The sequence below is a fragment of the Mastomys coucha genome, unplaced genomic scaffold (genome assembly GCF_008632895.1).
Source record: "Mastomys coucha isolate ucsf_1 unplaced genomic scaffold, UCSF_Mcou_1 pScaffold6, whole genome shotgun sequence".
Taxonomy (NCBI): Eukaryota; Metazoa; Chordata; class Mammalia; order Rodentia; family Muridae; genus Mastomys; species Mastomys coucha.
Genome location: NW_022196912.1, coordinates 90853037 through 90873663, shown reverse-complemented (window position 1 = coordinate 90873663; position 20627 = coordinate 90853037). Strand labels below are relative to the sequence as shown.

At 44.2% G+C, this 20627-nt stretch overlaps 1 protein-coding gene across 4 annotated transcripts in view; it reads right to left on the bottom strand.

The window, feature by feature from the left end:
- Positions 1-20627, bottom strand: part of Syne2 (spectrin repeat containing nuclear envelope protein 2) — a 396202-nt gene that overhangs the window by 243339 nt on the left and 132236 nt on the right. For all 4 annotated transcript variants that reach the window (XM_031355750.1, XM_031355751.1, XM_031355749.1 and 1 more), the window contains 4 exons: positions 4692-4753; positions 2855-2950; positions 2669-2746; positions 2488-2580 (listed from right to left, as the gene is read on the bottom strand). In XM_031355750.1, the coding sequence (XP_031211610.1) occupies positions 2488-2580; positions 2669-2746; positions 2855-2950; positions 4692-4753 (329 nt within the window). The remainder of the gene's footprint in view (positions 1-2487; positions 2581-2668; positions 2747-2854; positions 2951-4691; positions 4754-20627) is intronic.

Genomic DNA, 20627 nt, shown 5'->3' with positions numbered 1-20627 from the left:
AAAAAAAAAAAAAAACCATGAAAAGTGATAGAGATATGGCTAAGCAGTTTTATGGAGTTGCTCACTCTTGCAGCCCTAGGGGGATCCGAGGCCCCTGGCCCATTCACACACCTGCATTCACATCTCACATGCACATCCTCCCCCTCTCGTTTCTCCCTCAAACACATACACACACACAAATTAAATTTACAGAAGGAGGAGGGAGGGGGGAGGAGGAAGGGGAAGAAGTCGACTACATGAATAGTAGAATATAAATATTTCTATTCTCTCTTACTTATAATGAAAATTTTCATTATTTAATTAATTAACCTAGGATGATATGGGGGTGGGAATAAACACCTAAAAACTATCCAAAAATGTTTAATTTTATTGTATGTATATGAACATTTTGCCTGCATGCATGCCTGGTGCTCACAGAGATGAGCAAAGAGCCTTGGATCCCTGAAGTTACAGGGGACTATGAACTGACATTTGGACACCAAGAATCAAGCCCAGGTCCTCTAGAAGGTTCTGAACCACCAAACCATCTCTCTAGCCCCAAACTATCCAATTTTAACATCTTACTATAGTAGGTCCTGTTTTCTGTCTCCAATTCCACTTTCCTCCTCTCCCAGAGAAAAAGCTACACTCCCAAATTTAGTTCTCATCATCCCCACGCATGCTATTTTGTTATAGCTACTAATGTATGCAATCCAGTAAAAAGAATCAAACTTTATATCAATTAGTTGTTCAGTATTCCAAATCTTTTAAAAGAAGCATTTGTTCCTCGATACATACATAATTATATAGCTATTTTTAAAGCAACAATAATAAGTTCTCTCCGTGCAGAATTAGCATAGACTGGCACTGCAATGGTTAACTCAGGACAGGACAGTGAACACTGGCCATTCACAGTCCAAACAACAGTAAAGGCCATAGGCCTGCCATACACCTTCTTTTGTTTAAATGAAATTTGGACTCTAATTAAAATCCAAACAGAGATTCATGAAACAAATAAGAAATACTTTGAGAGTCAAAGCCTGCTGACAAGTCGAGAGTCAGTGTATTCCCAAGAGCTGTCAACCAGTAGGAAGGGTTTTTCATCTCAACTAGTCATAGCAGGAGACAAATCCATGTTCTGCAGACATCCTCCTGCTCTTCGTCCTAAAATGTCTTCACAGCTCAAAGAAAAAATAAACAGCTTTCCTTCCTAGCCGGTGGGCCAGCCCCGCTTGCCCTGACCCTCCTGAGAGGGTGTGGGACTCCCAGTCCCACAGAGATTCCTGGGATTTCAGGGACTACTTTCCTTATCTTCTGTTTGTGTTTTGTCTGTGAGAGTGGGGTGGTTTGAATGCTTGGCCCATGGGGAGCAGCACTATTAGGAGGCGTGGCCTTATTGGAGGAGGTGTGGCCTTGTTAGAGGCAGTGTGCCACGCTGGGGGTGGGCTTTGAGGTCCTATACTCAGGCTCTGCCCAGTGTGGAAGACAGCCTCTTCCTGACTGCCTGCAAGAGCCCGTCCCCTTCTGCTGCCTGTGGCTCAAGATGTAGAACTCTCAGCTCCTCCAGCCCCATGTCTGCCTACCTGCTACTGTGGTTCCCACCATGATGAAAATGGACTGAACCTCTGAACCTGTAAGCCAGCCCCAATTAAATGCCTGCCCTTATAAGAGTCGCCTTGGTCATGGTGTCTCTTCACAGCAATGAAACTAAGACATACAGAGTCTTACTCTGAAATCCAGTCTGACCTCAAACTCACTTGGAAGTTCAGGCAAACCTTGAGCTCCCAGTACCCTTCCTGCTGCAGCCTTCCAAAGCTGAGCTTACAGGAGCGAGCCACCATATTTGGCTGCTTATCTTCCTTTGAGGGGTCAGAGGCATCAGTCTTTGTATCAGGGAGACACTGTGTCGGTCCACAGTGCCAAAAGAAATGGAGTGAAGGCAAATGAAGAAGAAAGTGTAAGAGAAAGACTGAGGCTTCCCTGAACAACGCAGTGAAGCTGCATAGGCCACCTTCTAAGGACTCCAACCACACCCAGAACTCAAGAGGGAAGGAGAGGGCTCAGAATGAACTGCCATGAAAACCGCAGGCCTGCCTATTCAAAGTTTCTCACTCTCAACCTTCAATCCCAGCACTCGGGAGAAGAAAGCAGGTGGTTTCAGTGAGTTTGGGCAGCCTGATCTACATAGAAAGTTCCAGGCTACCTAGGACTACATAATGAAACCTGTCTTTAAAACAAATAAAAATTATATGTGTATGTATGTGCATAAATATATACAAATATATGTATATATAACATATATGTACACACACACATATATATTAATTACACACACACATATATGTTAATTACACACATATTGGAAAAGCAGTCTTTGTCATATGTTTTCTACCTGTTGGAGATTCCAAGTCCTGTTTACAGAGCAGCTCAGGACTGAATGACAAACATGCCATGCTGTGCTTCTTGTAAACTAGATTATAGTAATATTCCTATCACCAAAATACTTACATGAAAGTGCAGAATGATGGTCCAAATCAGGCCAAGGATAATGGATGGGTTTCCTTCTACAATGTCAGCAACATGGATATTTATTAGCTTGATCTGCAGACAGAGAAACACAGGTTAAAGGGAGCCAGCCTCCCACTGAGCCCATCCCTCCCGTGAATCTGCAGGTGTGATTCATACTTACGGATCTGTTTTTCAGGAATGTCAGGGCATGCTCTATGTTGATTCTACACTGGAATGTATTAGATCCTTTATCCCGAGGCTAAAAATTCAAGCACATGCATTACTCAGAAACAGGAAGTACATTTAAAAAAAAAAAACAACAAAAAAAAAAACAACCAAGTGTCTTGTTGCCATTTGGCAGTCTTACCAACTGCTGTCCTGAGAGGACTTCTAACAGATCCAGGAGGACATGCCCCTTCTTAATGTCTGCGAATAAGTCAGATACAACTGAGGGAGGTGTGTGCTGCCAAAGGAAACAAGAACAGTGATCTGCCAAGGGTCCAAAAACACCATTAAGCACCTCCTGAGTGAGCTTTGTGTCTTCAAAAACAGCTAAGACTCATCAGGTATTATCTTAAGAGAATGAGACAGTCCTCACAAGTTACATTCCAGAGCAAGGCTAGATGGACAGTGAGCCTGCTTTATCTCATGGCTTATTCCCAGTTACACAATGCTCTTTCTGACTGGGGTTTTTATGGCTCTAAACTTGTGCATAGAGAGGACAGTCATAGGCGCTCAGAATCAGGCCATAGTGACCCCTTGGGAGAGCAGGCAGCATTACTAAGGATGTGTCTCCCTTTGGTCAGAATGACATCCATTGTGTGGAAAGGGCAGAGAGAGAGGACAGAGGGTGAGAACCATTAATCAGACATCCAGGTTGTCTGAGGTTCTCAGCGTCACCGAGACAAGAGGATGAAGTGGCATTTTGGATTGAGGTTCCTAGGTCCAGACTGATTTTGTGGTCCAGCACTGTCCCTTGCCACATGTTTAACCAGGGGCAAGTCACAGGTATTCTCTATAGAAATCATACGTTCTCTCACATAGCAATACTGTAAAATCATTTAGAAATCACAAGGAAGGCTGGTAAAGGGATATGAACCTGAAATCCTAGCTCTAGAAGACAGAGGCAGGAGGATGGCCAAAAGTTCAAGGCCTATTGGACCTACACAGTAACGTCCAGGCCAATCAGAGTCTTATAGTAAGACCTTGTTTCAAACAAAGAAGGGAAGTGTGGCTGGCGAGATAGCTTAGCACTTAGAGCCAAGTATGGCTCCTGATCCAAGTTCCTGATCCAAGTTCAGCTGTCAGCACTGTTTGGCTGCTCAAAATTGAAGCTCCAGGGCAGCTGTGAACCTTGTCTGGGCACCATGGGCACTTGTATGCACGGGTGAATGTGCATACGAGTAAATAAAGCTTTTTAAAGAAAATAATCATAGGGGGTTCGAGGCTCTATAGCTCAATGGCAAGACAACTGCCTTGAACTCGGTGTCCAGCAAAAGAACAGAAAGAACATGTGACTTCTATAGTCTCAGCTACTCGGAAACTAAGGCAGGGTGAATTGCTTAGATCTGGGAGTTCAAAACCTGCCTGGTTAATAGAGAGGGAAAAAAAAAATCTTACCTCAAAAACTAAAATGTAAAACATTAGTGAAATTAAGTTGAAAATAAATGGCGCTCTAGAGCTTGCTGTTTAGTAAGCTATGATTTTAAAACAACAGATGTCATAAGCATTCTTCATCGTTTCACGGAACAAGTTTAGGGTGGTGCCTGACACCCATCACTCAATACAAACATTACATTGTTATTATGTCATTTGATGAAAGAAGTGTTATCACTCTGAATATTTTTACAGAACTGTCCAGCTCCTTCTCGGGTGCCTTTTCTTGTTCTAGGAAAAAGTAACAGATAAACCAGGACACCAGTGCGAGAGCATTCTCTTATGAAAAGACATTCGTGACCTTCTCTGTGACCTTCTCCAGGTCATCACCCTGTCTTGTTTTGCTCTGGTGTTTATCTGTTTGTTATCAACGGGGTCTCAGATAGCCCAAGCTGGCCTTGAACTCAATACACAGCCAAGGCTGGCCTTGAACCCCTGACCCTCCTGCCTTAAGCTCCCAAGTGCTGAAATTCCAGGCATTGACCACCCTAGGGTGAGAGCTTTGGGGCCGAGGAAGCAATAACGTTCACAGCTTGACAACACCTCACCTTTGCCAACTGTGAGTTTATCCAGCAGGTGAAGGTTTTCTTCTGAGTGTCCTCCTGCTCGGCTAGAAAAGAAGAGACAACAGTGGTCACAACAGGAGAAGCTGCAGACTCCTTCTGAACTCACCGAAGAACCTAAAGTCCCTCACTCAGGAAGCATGTCCACAGACTCAGTCAGATTCAGACTAAGTCTCAGATGTTCAACCAAAGACTGTTTCAGAAGTAGTCAATAATGTGATATAATGTTTCTTAAAGTCACAGCTCAACTGACAAGAAAGGATGGTTTTCAATACTTTTTATTAACAAAAGAATTGAGATCTTTCACAACTTTGTACTGTTCAACAGACTGTTAAGAACGAGAAGCGCCCCTAACCTCCAGCTCTGAATCACCCTGGGGCATTATACTGGATCATTAATGCAGGAAGACCCAGCCCACTCTGGGCAGCAACATTCCTTATGAAAGGAATTTGAAGATGTTTTAAAAGGTTCACTGAGGTTCTTACAGTTCAGCACTGACACTATATCAAGAAATTTATCATGTAAAATGTCCCAATAATGAATAAACCATAGAGAACTGGGTTCAAATCCTGTCCCCAAGACTGAGTGGCTATGCGACCTTGAGCAGTAACAAAGCAGTGACAAGCACTTACCTCTGGAGGTTGATTTGAGAGGCAAATGATTCACCTACTATTCTGGCACAGAGAGGCACATAGCAAACACAGTCATGCTCTCATTGAACAGGCAGGAGTTGGGACTGGGGATGGAGTGGGCATTAGAATCTACTTCCCCTTCCCTATGGGCAGGTGACCCTGTTAAGCTTCTGTTAGCATCCCATACCCTCAGCATCAAGCACAAATCTTCCATTCTATGGACTGAGCACACAAACACTGAGCCTCAATTCTCCAACCTCTTCACCTGATGGGCAGGTATAAACAGGAGCCAGGACATCCATTTCCACCTCTGCCCAGAGGCTCACTAGGTCACCATGTTTTGTCGTAGAAATAGAAAAGTAATTAAGATACCTTCAAGCCAGGCGGTAGTGGCGCATGCCTTTAATCCCAGCACTTGGGAGGGAGAGGCAGGTGGATTTCTGAGTTCGAGGCCAGCCTGGTCTACAAAGTGAGCTCCAGGACAGCCAGGGCTACACAGAGAAACCCAGTCTCGAAAAACCAAAAAAAAAAAAAAAAAAAAAAATACCTTCTAGTGATGATCAGTGTCACCAGCACCCATTGGTACCCTCAATACTACCCAACAATGACAATGGATACTTCTCTCCCACTAATGGACAGATGCATGGTAATTTCACATTTCCTTCTTCAAACATCCAATGCCTCTTCCCCAACTGTTATTCTCTGCTAAGACCTTCTTTGTTGTTGTTTGTGTTTGGTTAGTGTTAACTGCCAGCTCAACATAATCTAGAATCACTTGGGGGAGAAAATCTTAATGAGGAATCATCTTGATCAGGTTACCATGTCCATGGGGCATTATACTGGTTGATCATTGATGCAGGAAGACCTAGCCCACTCCCGGCGGCAACATTCCTTATGAAGGGGATCTGAACCACATGAGGCAGGAGAAAGAAGCAAGCAAGGATGCATTTATTCTCTTTGTGGTTGACTGTGGGTGTGGTGTGACTAACTGCTTGAACTCCAGACAATTTTCCTCAAATTATGAACAAATAGGCCAAAGAAACCCTCTCTTCTCTAAAGGGCTTTTTTTGCCAGAATATTTTATCACAGCAACAGAAATTGACTAGAACATTGCTGGGTTGTTTTGTTTGGTTTTCTGGGGGTGGGGGTGGGGGGAGGAGTTGCTTTTGTTTTTGTTTTCTGTTTCTGAGGCAGTGTCTCAAGGAGTCCAAACTAGTCTAAAATTTGCTGAGTAGCTGGAAATAACTCCTGATTTCCTACTCTTGCCTTCCGAGTGCTGGGAATGCAGGCATGGACCTCTGGTTTACACAGTGCTAAGGATTTAACGGAGGACTTCATGCATGCTAGGCAAACATTTTGTCAACTAAGCTACAGCCCAGCCCATGAGCTCTTTCCCAAGAGACCCAGCAATCTCATCTAGCAGCCCACAGACTAGGGGCTGACCTAGGGGCGCACATCAAACATTGTTATCCCTTCTCTTGCTCACCAGTTCCTTTCTCTGTTACCTATCGGAGGACATTTTCCTCTCTTCTATTCCTTATCATCTTCTTCCCAAAGTCTTGAGCCATTCCCATCAGGATAAACACATGCTGTAAATTCTCTCTCTGGAAATAAGAACTAACCTCCCTTTTACACCCACTCTCCGTCAGCACTGCTTCATTAGTCTGCTGTCCCCAGGTCCTCTCCTCCCTCACTCTGAATTGGCCTCACACCAGTCAGGTCCTCACCATTTCACTGCGACTGCTCTTTGTCAGGTCACCATATGGCAAGGATCTCAGTGCTCCCTTCTCACTAAAACCAACGGCTCATATTCAACCTGCATTTCCTGGGATCACCTAGCAGCATCCAATACAGAGAATGGCTGCCTCCTACTCTCAGGACCCACACTTTCATTTTCTTCCTATACTGCTGGCTGCTCACCTCTATATCTCTCAGTTCCTACCCAATACCTTGGGAAATCCTCTCAGGTCCATCTTCAAAACCTCCTCTGAGGCTGGGGAGAGAGCTGAGTCAGTAAGGGGTTTTGCCTTGCAAGCGTAAGGATTACAACTTTGCTCGCTAGAATTTACCAAGAAAAGGCAGGCATGGTGCTCCATGTTCTTAAGCCTAGAGATGAAGAGACAGGGGCAAGTGGACTCCCTGAAGCTAACTGGCAGCCAGTAAGAGACTCTACCTCAACAACAACAACAACACATACATAAACACATATGAACATGTATGCCCAAAATATTCTAGATAACTCTACTTTTTTGTTTGTTTGTTTTTTTGTTTTTTTTGGTTTTTCGAGACAGGGTTTCTCTGTGTAGCCCTGGCTGTCCTGGAACTCACTCTGCAGACCAGGCTGGCCTCGCTCGAACTCAGAAATACGCCTGCCTCTGCCTCCCAAGTGCTGAGATTAAAGGCGTGTGCCACCATTGCCCAGTTGATATTTCTACTTTTTACTATCTCCATTACACTGCCCTGGGCCAAGTCACCTCCACTGGGGCTACCGTAATATATTCTTACAAGTGTGACACCAAATTTAGGACTTTAAAATGTTTTAAACTGATAACTCACAGTTAAGCAACATAAAAAAAAAAAAAGCTACCAGTCGATTGTGGATACTCTTAGCTTTACTGTATTTCTTTTTTTTCATCAAATCGATTTTCTCTTCCTTACAGGTGTAAGTCAGCTACAGGTCTGTAACTGACACCTCATCGGGTGGTCAATGATTGTTAGTTAGACTAAACTGGGTTCTGACAAGCCAACTGAATTCTTCAGGAGTTTGGGAGTTCATGCTTCTTATTCTAATTTTATTCTACAGAAGAGTTACAAGGTCCACAGTCCCCTTACCAAGTCTCCTGGGATCTCTACAATGTGTTCTCAGCACTTTTTCTCTCCAGTTAGTAGATGATGAATAACTTTAAACAAGTGCTGCACACACACAGAAGAACTAATTTTATTTCTCAATGGGGGGGGGGGGAATACTAGAAAACGAGTTTTAATGATTCCAAGATCAAATTACATGTACACAATGGACATTTACCAAGCAAGAAGAGATCTGTCCTCCATAACTATAAAATGGAAGTTCAAAATAAAATTTAAAACATAACAACAAATATCAACCTTCTTGCTTATCCCCAAGGGACCAACAGAGTCTCCTATTCAGGAGATAATGTATGGAAAAGGAATCACCACGCAGGAATATTACCACATCCAGGAAGATGCTGCCTAACTCCAGGGAAGTTGTGGGGATGGAGAAAGAAGGAAACGCACATTAAATAACCTTGATGGAGGAACGTGGCACAAAACCAGGTTCAGCATCCCCAGCCTCCCGAGTTTTAGTGCTCTGGGTTCATCTGTAAATCTCAGCCATTTGATCTCCACTCCAAAAAGAGGAGCTTTTATTTCATGTTCATTTAACACCAGACAAAACAAGTCTTGAGGCTGAGCGCCCTGGGGTCTCTGAGCTTTCCCAGGGTGGGAAAACAGACACCAAAATCGGGGTTTTCATTAGATGGTTGAAATAGGAGCAGCTTGTCTAGTCGAAGGTTCAGCAAGGAATAACCCCTGACAGAGAAGCACAAACATGAATTAAAACAGTCAAACTGTTAGAAAGAAACCTGGTTATCGCTGGCCTGATTTGTTTCAACTCCAACAGAAACAGGGGTGGGGATGGTAGAAAAAGGAGCTGTCAGCACCTCCCCATAGGGGCACAGAGAAGCACCTCCCCTCCACACAGAAGCAATGCACAAAGGAGCCTCCACAGAAGGGCTTAGAAAGCCCTCTGAGGCTTTGTAAAACTTACTGTCCAAACAAGAGAACAACTCTCTTCAACGGGGAAATCAGAGCCCTTTAAACACAAGGACCCTTTACTCAAAGCCATCGCAGGTACACAAATCGCCTTTGCAGATGCTCCATGCCACGAAGATCCCTTACCCCAGATTTCACACGTTTTCATCCTGCCTCGCCCCCAGTAGTACAGTTAATTCTGCAGGAACTAGAGCCAAGCAGCTCACCCTGATCCAGGAAACTCAAGGTGTTCTTTTAAAGGCTGACCCATGAGAGGGGGACCAATAATTAAGAGCCACGTGCTTACCGCAACTTAATAAAAACCTCTTAGAACGGCATCTAGAGAATAGGACCTTCTAAACAGCAGATGGCAGGGGTGGGGGAGGGGAGAAGAAACGAAAGGACTATTAGAATGACGTAATACAATGGTGAGTTTCTGTGAAAATGCTAAGAAATGGAACTTGATTTGGGGGACAAACAAGGGACATATGTGATCCACGTCAACCTTAATGTAAGCATCCATCGTTATCATTCTTCAAAACTACTTGGCTGGATGAAAAGGGAGGCAAAGATTTTTCTCTAGGTAGCATTACCATGAAAATACATGTCACCCCATGGTTTGCTCCAATTCAGTCGGCCTTTTGAGAGCTGGCAACAGCATTTCCTTAGCTGGGAGGGAATTGAACTGAAAACTAGGGAAAACTTCAGGGCGCAGATTTTAAGTTCATTACAAATTAGCTCATTACAGAGCTACCATGGCTCCTGAGTCTCAGAAAGGTCCCATTGTCTCACCTAAGTTCACCTGAGATGCTAAAATGAGGAGTCCTCTTCACAGGAGGTTCAAAAGCAGTGCCCCAAGGTCAAGGCACCACACAAGTGTCCTCTTCAGCCAAGAGCCATGAGGACAGAAGTGCCACATCTCCTGGAGCAATCGATCAACTCAATTGAACAGACTACTGCATCCAGCCCCAGACTCAGGACTTGGATTTTTCATTCCCTCGTTAAAATCTGTCCATCATTTTGAAATTCCTTACTGAACAAATTATAAGTTCCTAGGCTAACATTCTCCACTAGTAATGTTTCTCTAACCAATTTTTTTTTTTGTATATGCACATGCGTGTTGTAGGCTGGGAGTGTATATGTGCACGCCAATGTGCGTGTGCCTGGGGGGAGTGACATTAGGAGTATTTCTCAATACTATTCTTGCAGAGGTTCTGGGAACCTGAGCTTGGTTCCCAGAACCTACAATGAGATTGCTCACAACTTCCTGAAACTATCTGCCAGGAGATCCAACACCTCTTGCCTCCATAGGCACCTGAACTCATTTACACAGACATACAGACACACAGACACACACATACACAGAGTTAAAAATAAGTTAAAAAAAATTTTTTTTAAAGATCTATGTCTCAGTGAGGGTTCCTATCGCTGTGATGAAACACCTTGACCAAAGCAAGTTGGAGAGGAAAGAGTTTATTCGGCTTCTGTTTCTACATCCCAACTCATCAGCAAAGAAAGTCAGGACAGGAACTCAAGCAGACCTGGAACCTGGAGGCAGGAGCTGATGCAGAGGCCATGGAGAGGTGCTGCTCACTGGCTTGCTCATGGCTTGTTTAGCCTGCTTTCTTATAGAACCCAGGATCCCCAGTCCAGGGATGGCACCACCTACAATGGGCTGGGCCCTCCCCCCTTGATCACTAATGGAGAAAATACCTTAAAGCTGGATCTCATGGAGGCATTTCCTCAACTAGGGATCCTTTCTCTGATAACTCTGGCTTGTGGGATGTTGACACACAAACCCAGCCAGTACAATTCGAAATCACAAATGTTTCAAAACAACAAAAGTAAAAATCAGAAATGTAAAAATTAAAAATTAACTTTGCTCTTCAAAAATCCCACCCACTTTTGAGACAGGGTCTTTCAGTTATAAAGTCATGGCTGTCCTGGAATTTACTAGGTCGAGGCTGGCCTTGAATTTACAGAGACCCACCTGCCTCTTTCTCTAATGCTGGGATTAAAGGCTGCTGCCATGCTTGGCCAAAGTCTTTTTTTTTTTCCCTCAGTGATAACAATGACCCTTCTTCAGGGTCCTCTAGACTGCCATGAAAGCAACAGGAAGGAACGCCATCTGAACTGTTCACTGTGTTCCCAGCTCCAACAGTAGCACTGAGTAGGCAGGAAGCACTCAGTCACGAAATCAATGAGGGTTGATTCAATTAATGCCGATGAGGCTGCTTCATATTCGTACATCAATAATTAAAAAGGCAGGGCTGGTGAGATGGCTCAGCGGGGAAGAGCATCCATTGCTCTTCGGAAGGTCCTGAGTTCAAATCCCAGCAACCACATGGTGGCTCACAACCACCCATAATGAGATCTGACGCCCTCTTCTGGTGCGTCTGAAGACAGCTACAGCGTACTTACATATAATAAATAAATAAATCTTTAAAAAAAAATAATTAAAAAGGCAAAGATTTAGGCACTGCGATAGTTTAGTTCTTGTCTTCTGTAACAGTGACAAACACCACAACCGAAAGCGACTCAGGGAAGAAAACAACATTTCTTGTTTCATCTTCTATTGCCAGGTCATAGTCGATCCCTGACAGAAGTCAAGGCAGGAACTTAAGGCAAGAGCAAAGAGTAAAAACGACTAAAGGTGGCTGCTTCTCGGCTTTCTCTTGGTGTCTACTCAGCTAGCTTTCTTATAGGAGATTCCCTGTCTAGGCATGGTTCCGCCCACAGTGAGCTGGGTCCTCCTGCATCAATCTACCATCAGGAAAATGCCTCCACAAAATTGCTCACAGGCCCGTCTGATCTGGGCAAGCCAACTGAGACACCCTCTGATAACTCTGGCTGTGTCAGGGTGGACAGCTCAAGCTAGGAAAGTCACACTCCTCAAAGTAAAAAAGGTAGCTGCTACATTGTAAGAAAAAAAAATGTCAAATTATAACTTTCCAAATACAGAAAGGACAGACGACCCATACACTCAATAGAAAGAATAGCATTGATGTGTCCGTGCTTCTGAAGATGTTTGCTTTGAGGAAAAAGGACAAGTTGGTCTGAGGCTGAGTTGGTTGAATTCTTGTCTACTATGCTCAAAGCCCCAGCACTACATCTACTAGATGTGGTACTGCACACTTAAAATCCCAGCACTGGGGAGGAAGGCAAGATGATCACAAGTTCAAGGTTATCCTCAGCTACCTATGGAGTTTAATACCAGCCTGAGATACCTGAGATTCTGTTTCAAAAAGAAATAAATAAAATATATTTTACAATATAAATATACATGAAAAGTGTGCTTATTGTGCTTCTATGTATGTGTGTATGTGCATTTCAAAGGAGAAAGGCTAACACTGTTTCTAGCTATTCAAATTACCTCCTGTTGCCCATTTACTGGAGTTACGAGCCTTAAGCTTCGAGGTTTCTCTCCTGCTCTGGGTAAAACCTATAACGTTAAATAAACTTTCCTGTGTTTGTGTTTCTCTTTCCAGAGCTCTACATGTTGAAGATATGCTCAAAACATTTGCTGAGTGACAGACAGTCACTACTACCATCAAGGAGCAGACTTGTCATTGTTTAAGGGTCTTGTCAAGTTATCCCAACCCTGTGTGTTTCCTAATTCTTTTTTTTCTTTTTAAATAAGCCCTGGAGTATGCTCCCTTCCAGTGCCCAAATGTACTCATGGGCCAGAAGAGCTCCAAACCTCTCCAGGAATTTTTATGATGACTGGTGAATTCATGACGTGGGCATAAAGTGATAACACAATCTCTCTCTCTCTCTCTCTCTCTCTCTCTCTCTCTCTCTCTCTCTCTCTCTCTCTCTCTCTCTCTCTCTCTCTCTCTCTCTCTCTCTCTCTCTCTCTCTCTCTCCCCCCTCTCTCTGTCTGTCTGTCTGTCTCATACCCAACCTGAGTCTATCAAAAAATCACTTCATTAAAACAAAAGTTGCAGGCTAGAGAGATGGTTCCTTGAGCCACCACCAAGTCTGAAAACCTGAGTCGGACCCTTGGGTCTTATATGGTAGAAGAAGAGAACAAACTGGAACAAGTTATTTTCTGACCTTTGTGCTCATGCACACACACAAACACATATACATACACACACAATTTTTTAAAAAAAGTTCCTGTTATCCAGGAAATTCCAAGGGCTTTGAGAGCTCTGTATCAGAAACAGGGCCAGAAACCCAAACAGGAGAGCACAAATGCCCCAATATCCTTAGAAAGTTGCAAGGGCCTTAGGAGCTCTGAGCCAAGAATCATGGCAGAGAGCAAGTATGTATTTCTTATGAAGGCACAGGCATGGGTTAATGAGGCCCAGTTGTGATGTTTTAAAATAATATCCTCAGTTTATCCTTAGCTGGACCTCTCACGGTAAGAATAATCAGGTTTGAACAGCATATTTCAGCCATGTGTTCCAACAGACATCCAGAAGAGTCATAACCTGTTATCCAACGCAGAGGGCATTAACCGGCCAAGTCTGCCTTGCCTGCTGTTTCTCATGGAAATGGTAACAAACAGGAATAAATAAAGAAGCAAGCTGAGGGAAATCAAAGCATAGCACATATAACCCAGAGAGGAAAACCCTAAAGCTCTGGAAGGATAAGCAGGGAAAAGCCTGTTGCTTAACGACAAACGGGAAAAACAACACATTCTCTTGCAACCCGTTATATGCAAGCAACTTTATAGTACTTTAAGATGAAAATATTAACATCTGGTCCTTCGCAGAGCAGTTTATCAGTTCCTGGTATGAACAATAACTAGTCTATGCAAGTAAACATTAGTGGTTATAGGGAAGACTGAATGCTAAGCGAAGGAAACCAATCATGAGAATATCACAAATTGTATGAGTCACTTATATGACATACCCAAACAGGAATTCTCTGAGGGGTACAGTGAAGGGGGTGACCAATGGAATGTTTTCCAGGTGACTGAACAAGATCTAAAATCTGAAGTGATGATGGTCTGTCCAACTCTATGAATAGCTAGTTCATCATTTCAAACAAATGTCTTAGATAATATGTCAATTTTTGTTTTTAACTCTTTTCTTTTGTTTGGGGTAGTGAGACCAGGGTATATACAGAACTGTATAGTTCTGACGGGCTTGGAACTCCATATGCAGACCATGCTGTCCTTGAACTGACCTGCCTGTATTTCCCCAGTGCCGGGATTAAAGGCATTCAATGCTACACTCAGCTATCTTAACTTTCTTTGCAATGCTGGGAGCAAGCCCAGGGTCTGGGGAATGCCACGTGAGTGCTCCTACAGCCCACGAGTACTATGCCATATTAGATCTTAATAAAGTCTTAAGTCCTGGGCTTATCTGATTGGACACTCACACCTCCTCACTAGCTCCAGGGGCTAATGCTTACGGCCATGTCTAATTTTGCTTCCTGGTCTGGTTTTGGGGTGTTTTGCCTTTTATTTTTGTATTCTGGTGTTTTGTGTGCCTGTATCTCTGTGTATCATGTGCATGCCTAGTGTCCCAGAAGCCAGAAATGGGCATCAGAGCTCCTGGAACTGAAGGTACAGATGATTGTGAGGCAACATATAGCTTCTAGGAATCCAAGCCAGGTCCTCTGGAAGAGTAGCCAGTGCTCCTAACCATGGAGTCATCTCTCCTGCCCGGTGGCTTCTCATTTCACCTGGATGACACAGAGTTTTTCATGCTGTAGGTACTCAAATAGTGTGCAACAGGAACAATTAAATGGCTTGGGAAAGGGCAGAGGGGCCATGTTGCTATTTCCACAACCAATACAGACGCTCGAGCACCTAGTTTGATAGGAAATTAAACAGCCTGTGATTTCTACATGTGACACAGTTTGTGCTGACACAGAAGTGAGCCACACCCTTGTGTAAACACCCTTGATTTTACAATAAGCCATTTCCACCCTCCCTGGAATATAGCTCCTGGCTGAGTGAGTAACTGAACCCACAACACGGACACAACTCCCAAAGTCTGACAAACCTGGGCCAATCAATAAATATCAATGGAATAATTGAGCCAAAATATTACTACATTTTTGATATATATATGATATATATGTGTATGTATGTATATATGTATACATACATACATACATTTGTCCTTTACTACTGCTTCTTATCTATATCTTATCATCAAATAAAACTGGAACCAGCTCCTGTGAAAGCCAAGGTGAGTGAGCCTGAACTCCTCTTATGGCCCAATACCGGTACGACTAAGCAGACTTCAGAGGTCCAAAGTCCCAGGCTACCCTGGGCTGCCTGTGATTTCAAACAGGGATTCTCACTCCAGAAAACTGGCTTATTATCTAGGATTCAAGTGCAAGCTTCTGGGTTTTGTCTCACAGAGATTCTGATACACGGGTCCATACACTCCACTTTGGGAACTATCTCCCTAAACCTTCTTGGAAATTTTTACACATGATTCATTACTAGGACAACAGTCGGGAACAGGAAAAGCCGTCAGAAATAGTGTAGTGATCATCCACCAGGTCATTAATCTAATGGATACCAACACGCATCTGTCATCCACGTGGATGTCCTAACACACACCTAGAGGGCCCACAAAAGCTTGCCAAAAACAGTCAAGGCCAAGAGTAAGGGAAGAGCTCACGGTGAGAACCATGAACCATGGCAGCATTCTCCAAAAGCCTGCAAGCTTGCGGAGGAGACAGACAGGAAAACTGGGGTCCTGAGAAGACAAAGGCCATCAGTCCCTCTCCACTGACGCATTTAGCAAAGGTCTCTGTGCCTCCACAGCCCAGTCCAGAGTTCACTCCTCTTAGAGAACTTAAAATCCAGATGTGTCCGATTTTAAAAACCCATGTTCATGTCTTTATCATTCAGTGTCAGCTAAAATGTCAAGCCCATGCCTATGCCAGCTACCATTCCCATCTCTCTCCAAGCTCAAAATTATTTATCTTTGGTTTATCTGTTTTTGTTGTTGTTTTATTTCTTGTTTTGGTTTGGCTTGTTTTTGTTTGTTTTGAGACAGGGTCTCGTGGATCCCACGCTGGTGTTGAACTTGCTATGCAACTGAGAACTCCTGATCCCCCTGACTTTACCTTCGAGGTGCTGGAATTCCAGGTGCTGGGACTCCTAGGATCACCGGTTTCCTCAGTGCTGGAGATGGAACCTGGAGCAGTGTCCTACCAACCGAGCTTCATCCTCAGCACCAAGCCCAAACTTCTTCTTGCCTTAGCTTCCTTACCACACTAACTGTCTGCTCTCTAAGTTGGTAAGCCACAGCTCTGCCATTTAGTGATCAGCTAGACCACCTGTCACAGACCCGATGCTGGCAACGGATCCTTCGGTACTCCTTAGACAACTGAAGGCATCAGACCCTCTTTTCCCACTCTTTCCGTTCTTGAATGGCTCTTCTCCATTGTGGCCCTCAGATCCACATTCACCTGGTATCAGTCTTCTCGGGACACCTTTCTCTGACTGCTCTAGGTTCATTTTGCTTCTTCCTATCTCTGTCATAGTCTACCTGGACCTATCTCTTTTTCTAAATAGTCTCATCTACTCCAATGATGAGGCCGCTACCTCTAATGGCTCTCGAGTCCATGAATACCCTCAGTTAAATGGCTGTCTCTCTGAGCCTCCTGCCTGCCTAGCTGGCTGCTCTTTGGGTAGTTCTAGTTAGTTGTTCCACAGACACCTCCAACTCAATATTTCCAATACTGAGTCATCTCTAACCAACTCCCTTCCTCCCCTGCATTGTTGACAATGAACCACTCCATCATCCAGTTCCATCATCCAATCCATTGCCCAAGAAGAAACCTGAAAGGCTTTGCTAACTTCCTTCTTCCTAAATCTCTTCTCCCTTCTCAGTCATTCAAAAAAGCCCTAATGCCTGTTCGGTATCTCTTGAATACCCCTTTGTCTCCATTATGACTGTCATCTCCACATCAAGCCACCACTGCATCACAGCTGGATCATCATGGCATCCTTCAGGCAGTCTTCCTCTCTACCTCCACACTGGTTCCCACGAAGACGCCCCACAACGTAGCCTGGGGGTTTTACAAAGCTAGATATGTGTATGAGTCTACCCAGCCATTCAATTGTTCCCTTTAGACTTAGAAAAAGCCCCACCTCTATGTTGCTTCAAGGCAGTGAGAGTTTCATCCCTCCACGACTCTTCCGTACTCTGGTCCATCTGTCTGTTTCCATGACAACGAGTTCAGCCTCCCCTGCGCTCCTCCTTATGCTGTGGCAGCTGCCCTATCCACTCCTCTCATCCTCACCCTCCTAGTGTTCTAATAGGGTCTCCAGTGTAGAAATCCCTCCCTCTTGGAACCCTCCACTGACTTTTAGTTGGGGTGAGGTAACCTCCAACTTCACTCTTCCATAGTACACCTCTTGCCTCTCTCAGTACTTATCCTTCTATACTGATCCTGTCTACATACTTCCGGGGATCCCTGTAGTCAAACACACTTCAGAAAAATATGTGCCATGTACAATCACACATGTTCAGCCAAGCACCTTACACACAGCACATCCACAAAAATATGTGCTGTGGGCTAGACATAGTGGCTCATGACTGTACCCTAACACCAACTGGAGCAGGAGGACTGTCCTAACTTTGAAGCCATTCTGGACTATAGTGAATACCAGGCAGGTCAGGGCACCTAGAAGACATTGTCTACAAGTTAATGAGTAATTAATTTTAAAATGTTAGATAATGAATAAACAAGTAAACAAATCAAACCCTAAGAGTAAATTAACCTATATTTAGAAGTAGAGCAGAGCTCTGAGATGGCTTAGTGGGTAAAGGCACTTGTAGCCAATCCTGACAACTCGAGTTTGATCCCAGGTCCCACAAAGTAGAATCAGAAAACTAGCTCTACATATAACTTCTTTTTCATTCACCCCACACATCCCCTGATCCAGCCCATGGTGCTTCCCCTAAAGCATTCTAACTGGTTCCCTCTCTCTCCTCATCCTCCCAGGTCCCTCTCCGTGCAGCAAATGCAGTGATCTTTTGCAAAATATAAATCAGATTATGTTACTCCCCTAGCTAAGAGCTTCCAACCCAGGCACAGGGTGGGTGCATATAATCTCCCCAGTTGGGAGACTGAGCCAGGAGTACCACTGAAGCCCAAGTGTTCTAGGCTAGGCTGGGCAATATAGTGAGAACCTGCCTCAAAAGTAAACAAACAAAAAGGCCTAAGGTGGTTTCCATCCACAGACTTTACCTCAGAACTGTCACATCTCTTCCTGATGATCTCTGCCTTGCCTAGCTTTCCAACAGCTCAGACGAACCTCTACCCATCACATGCAGGATTTTTCTGTATGAATTCAGCTTGTCTGTATACATCCCTCTCAGAGTTTCCCCTAACTTTACAATAACATACTGGGCAGTTTTCAGCCACTCCACACTGATGCCCTCTCTGATTTGGTTTGCATTTAATCATTATTTTTATTAAATTGTGTGTCCATGTGTGTGTGTGTGGCCATGTGCTCGTGTGCAGGTCAGAGGACAACCTGAAGAACTGGTTTTCTCCTCCCACCACGAGGATCCTGGGAATCAAGCTCAGCTCTTCAGGCATAATGACAAGCCCCTTTGGTGAGCGATCTGTGTTACTTCATCACCCGTCCTAAACTCTCCGTCTTGAAGAAGACTACTCCAAGACAAAGAAGTCATCTGTGCTGACTGGTTTTAGGTCAACTTGAAACAAGCTAAGAGTCATCTGAAAGGAGGAAGCCTCCGCTGAGAAAATGCCTCCATAAGATCTGGCAATAGGGCTTTTTCTTGATTAGTGACTGATGAGGGAGGGCCCAGCCTACTGAATGTGGTGCCATCCCTGGGATGATAGTCCTGGGTTCTATGAGAAAGCAAGCTGAGGGAGCCATGATGAGTAAGCCAGTAAGCAGCACTCCTGCATGGCCTCTGCATCAACTCCTGCCTCCAGGTTCCTGTCCTGACTTCCTTCGATGATGAACATTGCTGTGGAAGTATAAGCCAGATAAACCCTTTCCTCCCCAAGTTGCTTTTGGTCCTGGTGTGTCATCACAGCAATAGGGACCCTAACTAGGACATCATCCGAGCACTATCTCAAACTCCAGCTAATTGAATTAGCATTTGCCAAGTGCTCACATTTTTCCTGCGTGGTATCTAGTCTTGGCTATACCCTTTCATGTCCATTCCTCATGATATACCAAATGAGTCCACCACTGTTCACCTGGAAATGCATCTTTATGAAGTGACAAGAGAGGTGTCCCTTTTGGAGGCCCCTGGCTGACTCTAAAACAGAAGGCTCTCTAGATCTACATACAAGCCCCGTGGGCCTAGGAGTTGTTCAAAGCTTGTCTAAGTTTTTGTATCAATGTTAAATTTGAATTCATCCATACTTTGGAAGTGCTTTGGCTGGAAGATACCAACCCCTCCTGGAAGTTCCACCAATAAAACATACAAAAGGGAAAATTAATTCCTACTATAAAAAAAAAAAATCCTACTCCTGGAGCCAGAGAAATGATTCAGTGGTTAAAAGCACTGCCTCCTCTTCCAGAAGATTCCCAGTGCTCACACAGTAGCTCACAACCATCTGGAACTCCAGTTCCAGAGAATACAACATCGTCTTCTGGCCTCTGCAGGCTAGTCACACACATGGTGTATAGACACACATGCAGGTAAACCATTCATAGACATAAAAATAAATAAACTTTTTTAAAAATCCCATGCAGTTGAATGAAAGGTTAATAGCCAATATTTTGGAAAGACATTGAATACTTTTCAAACTTGAAAAGGGCCGTTTGCACCCTGCCTTTGAGACAGGTACCCTGCACCTTGTAAGTCAGCACTGTGATCCTTCTAACAACCCCCTGCATTGTAAAGGCAGGGAAAATGATGCATGACCAGCGAGGCATGCAGTAGGATTTCTTCCAGCACCTTCTCGGGTTTTCATTCAACACACATCCCACAGGCTCGAATTCAGAAGAGACTATTCGTCTACATCCTCCAAAGAGGCACGTAGAGAGCTTCGAACTATTCATTTGTCTGACAATTCACAATTTATTTTTTCCACCACATTCAAATGACCATAAACACACTAGGTAAGGGGTATGGAGATGGCTCAGTGGATAAGGTACTCACCACCAAGCCTGAAGACATTTGAAACCCAGGACCTATATGGTGGGAGAAAACCGACTCCCTCAACTTGGCCTCTGACCTCCATATGCACATCATTGTTGCGCACGTACGGACACACACACAAAATAAATGTAAAAAATTCTAAAAAATTAAGTAGATTATTTTCTTGTTGTTGTTTTGTTTTTTTGTTTTTCTTTTTTGAGACAGGGTTTCTCTGTATAGCCCTGGCTGTCCTGGAACTCACTCTGTAGACCAGGCTGGCCTCGAACTCAGAAATCCGCCTGCCTCTGCCTCCCGAGCGCCATCACCGCCTGGCAAGTAGATTATTTTAATTAAAAAAAATAAAGGTGGACAACCCAGGGTGCTTTGCGGCGCCCGGTCCTTTCCGCTCGGCCGTTCTCCTGTATAGGAGGCAGCCATGGCACCCAGCCGGAATGGCATGATCCTGA